General features: G+C 38.9%; 1 protein-coding gene across 1 annotated transcript; it reads right to left on the minus strand.

Moving 5' to 3' along the window:
• Positions 1–1,994: 1,994 nt before the first annotated feature.
• On the minus strand, positions 1,995–2,417 carry PCOAH_00012710 (SICA antigen; the record flags this gene model as incomplete). The annotated part of the gene is made up of 1 exon (XM_020058080.1): positions 1,995–2,417. The coding sequence occupies one exon, from the start codon at positions 2,415–2,417 to the stop codon at positions 1,995–1,997; it is 423 nt and encodes a 140-aa protein (XP_019913422.1).
• Positions 2,418–5,295: the final 2,878 nt, after the last annotated feature.

Below are 5,295 nucleotides of genomic sequence, written 5' to 3' on the forward strand. Positions count from 1 at the left end.
GAGGAATGCACAAATACATATATACCTTTAAATATACTTGTAGGATGTAATTTTGAATAGTTTACCTTCGAAAGTCAATTTCTATGATGAATTTAAAAATAGTATGGGAAACTGTGAAGATAGGTCCTCCGAAAATATTGAAGGACTCGAAGGTGTACTCGAAAATATGACAGATCTTGTTGAGCAGATTAAAAGTGCCTTCTGTTTTGTGTCGGGAATGAAGAGATACAAGAGTTATCCATCCTACTGTGACCGCTGCGGTTTTTTGTACTATTGGATAGGAGAACAAATATGGGACGAACTGAAAAGTGAGACAAATGGAAGGGACCAGTTCAAGAGCCTAATGAACAAGGTTTGTTTAAAAATAAACGAAACATATCAAGATCAAAGGTGTAAAGTTACTTGTGACGAAATTGAAAGAGAAACTTTCGAACAAAGAAAAATCATATTCGATTTCTTCCATAACCGTGGTGCTATAGAAGGTCATTTAGAGGGAACCTGGCCCCAATGTAACGAACAGTGGTCCACTTACAAGAAGAACATTGAAGCAGCATGTAAAGCTGTACAACAATATTGCGAACCCGGCGGGCAGGGTAAAAAAAGTAGTGATCCGTATTGTGAGAATTCTTATTTAACATACGGAGCTTACTGTAGAGGGAGGCTAACAGCAATGGAGTGTAAATCACCACAAATTCCAGAAACAGAGAAGGAAGATACGACATGCTATTTTGCAGATGCAAATTTAAAAACATTCCAGGAGAAGTTACGTGATGCTACCACCACCACGGCTTTTTCATCTATCATTGGTACCTTAGCAACAATAGGTGCACCATTCCTCTTATATAAGGTAAAATAATACGTATAATTAAAGAGCCAAATAATATAAGTAATAGTATTTCATTCCTTAGACCCTCCCTTTCCTTCCTCCTCCTTAGACCATCCCCTTCCTTCCTTCTCCGTAGACCCCCTTCCTTCCTCCTCCTTAGACCCTCCTTTCCTTAGACCTCCTTTTCCTTCCTTAGAACACTTCCTTTCCTTCCCTTCTTAGACCTCGCTTCCTTCTAACACCGTTTTTTTCCTTTAACTTGTCTTTTAACCCGCCCATCCCTTCAGTATAAACCATGGTCTTCTTGGTTTGGTAACCACTCTTCTGGAAATGGAGGAAGAAGAGCAAGAAATAAAAGGTCCACAAGGAATGAATTTGATACACTCACAGAAAACAGTTCAACATTCGATTCAACGGACACTTCCACAATAGGTCCCACAGAGAATTCCACACTGCGCTCTGCTGCTGCTTACACAGAGCAGCCTAACAGGGGAGAAAGAAGAGCAAGAGCAAAAGGAAATAATGAATCAGGTCGTCCAAAAATAGGCTATCAAAATATGTAACATCACATCGTAATGTAACACCATCCTATATGTAACACACATTAGAATGTGAAATGTTCCTTTCCTGCGTGAACATAATGAAGTGCGACATTAATACAATGTCAGAAGCAAAAATGACCATTCTTCCTTTTTCGCCCTTCTTTCCCTTAAACGCTAATTTTTTTTTTTTCCTTTCCTTCCTTCTCCTTTTTTTTTTTTTTTTTTTATTCCTTCCTTTTTTTCTCTTCATATTTTTTCTTTCCTTTTTTTCCTTCCTACATTTGTATGTGTATGAATAAGTCTCCATCAAGGGAAAAAATACTCCCAGAAAGGGGCGCGCAAAGAAGAAAAAAAAAAAAAAAAAGAAAGGTGCTGACATCTTTAAAGAAATATTGGTGTATTTAAAAATGGTGAAAAAAAAATTTACGAAGTTAAAATTTTTGTAACAAAATAAATAAGCATTTTTTTTAATTCTTCAATAAAGAAGAAATTTATCCCCAAACAAATCAAACTAAAGTGGGTAAGAAAATTTTTTTTTTCACTTCCACTTATATCAGGTACACATTGAACATGTAAACACTTTCATACACAAAACAAAAAAAAAAAGGAAAAATAGTTAATACACCCTAAACCCGGAACCCTGAACATTGAACCTCTTCCTTAGGAACATCAACCATAGGAAATTCATCCTTAGGAACAAAATTTTCCTCCCTATATCCGGAATCTGAACTTGGAACCTCTTCCCCAGTAAACTGTTTCTTAGGAACATCCTCCTTAGGAAGAAAGTCTTCCTGCCTAAACCCGGAATCTGAACTTGGAACCTGTTCCTTAGAACAATATTCCTTAGGAACGAAGTCTTCCTCCCTAAACCCGGAATCTGAACATCGAACCTGTTCCTTAGAAACATCTTCCTCAGTAACATATTCTCCTTTTATGAATTCACTTCCCATAAATTCTTGAACCAAAATGGCAAAAAAGTCCTCCTTTCTCGAATGAAGGTTGCCCTTTTGACATTCATCTAAGACTTCTAAATGAATATCAATAATCATGCGGCGACGACGTACACCACGACGAGGAGCACGACCAGCAGCACGTTTTTTCCTCCTTTTTTTAAGCGTAGAACGAGGTTTGCGTTCCTTTACTAAGGTATATTCATGTGGACCATCTTTGTCGTCCATAGGGTCAACAATCTGCTGTTCTAAGGATGGACCACGTACATGATGAGCTCTTCTGTAACGTTTTCTATTTTTACGAAGAATTCCAAAGTACTACAAAAAAAAAAAAAAACAGGGAAAAAATGTTTCTTTAATAGGGGTGAAACGTTTTGTTCACACGCAATAGTAATTACTACTTCAAACCCAAGTTTGAAGTCCTACACGTACACCCTAAAATACGAAATCCTATACAAACGCACTCCTAAAATGCGAAATCCTCCTACACATAACCCCCTAAAATGCGAAATCCAACACACACACCCCTAAAATGCGAAATACAGCACACCTCCGCACTGATTCATGTACCATTATTTTTTTTCATTTTTTCTTTTTTTCTGTTTTTCTTATCTTATTTTTTTGTTTTTGTTTTTTTTTTCTTTCTTTCTTTATTTCTTTCCTCCTTTCTTTTTCTTTTTCTTAAGCTTCATTTTTTTCCTTCTTTTTTTTTTTCTTCTTTCTTTTCTTTCTTTCTTTCTTTCTTTTTTTTTTCTTTTCTTTACCTTCAACAGCAGACAAATTATGACAGAAAGACCAATGAAGACGGGAATGGTAGGAAGGTATGGAAGGACGGGGTTGTCCTTCATGTCAATAAGTTCGGCAGGAGAAGGGGTAACTGGAATTGATCCATCACTACCACCACCTCTACCAAGAGCAGGTTTGAGCGGTTGAACGGAAGATTCTGGGGTCTCTTCACGAATTTCTTCATTTTTATCAGTTTTGTCAGTGGTTTCACTGTCATTCTTCTTAGCAACACCCTCCTGGTCACCAGTTGAAGAAGGAGTATGGGTGTCTGTTCCTGTGCTTGGAGTTTGGGATATGGTACTTGGATCTGTAGGAGCGGGTTCAAAAGTTATTCCATTTTTACCAATATCAGAGAGCTAAACACCTGGGGGAAGACTGTCATCATCGTCAGTATGATCAGATATTGCTCCCAAGGATTTGGCAGATGTAAACCCTGCAGTTATATGGACACTACTGGGACCACCCTGAGTATTAGTTTTTTCAGCATTATCCTTACATGCACTTTCCTCATCTTTCTCCTTACCTGTATGTGGATGTACTACTGGTGCTGGTGCATCTGCCGATGGTTTGGCCAGAGGAACGTCTTCGGTCGGTTTTGCTGCTGCAGCAGGTTTGACTGCTACAGAACATAGATCTTCCAGAGTCTGCTCTATTTCTTTAAATCCTTCATTCTTCGTGGAATTTGTTTCTGTTCCTTCCCATAGGTCTGTCCCATTTATTTCGTACTTGGTGCAGTTATATCTTTTACATTCATCACATTTACCCTCCGTACACTCACTTGTCTGGAAACCTTTTCCGGCAGTAAATGCTTTTTGCACGTCGTCCTCTGAGATACGACATTTATCCTTTACTTTTTCAGCGAAGGCATTTAATATTAGGCATCCAATAGTTCTTTTGAAATCCCTGTTGTCTTCCGCCTTCCTTTTCTTTTCGTCCTCACGTTCATTCTTTTTACCATCATTTAAATCACTCTTATCTATTCCAGTGTTGTATATATGTTTTAATCCTGCAGTAATAAACTTGCAAGCCTCTTTCTCTCTGTTAGTGACTGTTTTACCATTTGACCCTGAAATATTATTACAATAACTATCCATACTTACTTCATTCTTAGTTATGTCCTCGGCAAACATCTTAACCCGGTAATCAATGTCCCCCCAAAATTGGGCCTGTCCAAAGGAAGGAGGACGGAAACACATATGTATGTGTATACTCAGTGCATATGCATAAAAATTAATGATCGCCCTACCCTTTTGTGCTAGTATACATAAGCAGCACTAGGCACTGAATTAACCGCGATTAAAGTGTATAGTAATGATTCTTACCTCGGTTGGCTTCTGTCCATGTTCTGTTCTATTTGTTTCCCATTTATTTGTTACTTCTTCTAAGCGATTCTTAAGGTCCCCATCGCAAGGATCACCTGTCGGTGCTGTTGGTTGGGAGTGCCCAGGACGTGACTGCGGCGTTAGTTGCGTATCCTTATTCTGTCTATCGATGAGGCGTGCTGGTAGGAATTTTTCCATGGCTTGTTCCAGGGCTGCTTGTACTTCCCGCTTCAATTCCTCCCCTATTTCCCCATCCCCGTGGACTTTGTTCCTTGCTAATCGTGAGGCATTCACTGCATCCTCGACATTCTTCAATAAGTTCCCCAGAGCACCCTTCGGCAAATTGCCACTGTCTTTCCCTATGTCCAAGTCTTTAAGGTCGTCGACTGTTATTTCTAAAATTTTCAGTGCTTCCCGCCTATTTTCCCTTTTTTCCTTTTCACTTTTTTTCCAGCAAGCTTGCTGCCCCTCTTTCTCTATTCTGTCAAGTTTGTTCTTTCCTTTTATTCGTGCCTGTAACCCATGTACATTCCCCCCTGCCCACTTATATTTATTTATCCATTCACTAATTTCACCCCATATGAACTTTCCCCCTAAATTTAAACTCCCGACATCTACTTCATTACAGAATTGATTCCCACTTCCCCTATCCCCAACACTTTGCCTCATTTCTTCCCTACCATCTCTAACGGTTGTTGCTACTTCTTTCAGGTCACAATGTGTGCTCAACATCCTTATTATAATCACATTTCCTAACAGGCATCTATAGTAAGATTGTAATTTCTCTTCGTTCATTTTTCCTTCCCCCTTTATACTCCGTTCCCATTGGTCGAGCGATCCATCTATCTTTTTTCTCACGAATCCATCCA

The sequence above is a fragment of the Plasmodium coatneyi genome, chromosome 5 (assembly GCF_001680005.1).
Source record: "Plasmodium coatneyi strain Hackeri chromosome 5, complete sequence".
NCBI classification, from domain to species: domain Eukaryota; phylum Apicomplexa; class Aconoidasida; order Haemosporida; family Plasmodiidae; genus Plasmodium; species Plasmodium coatneyi.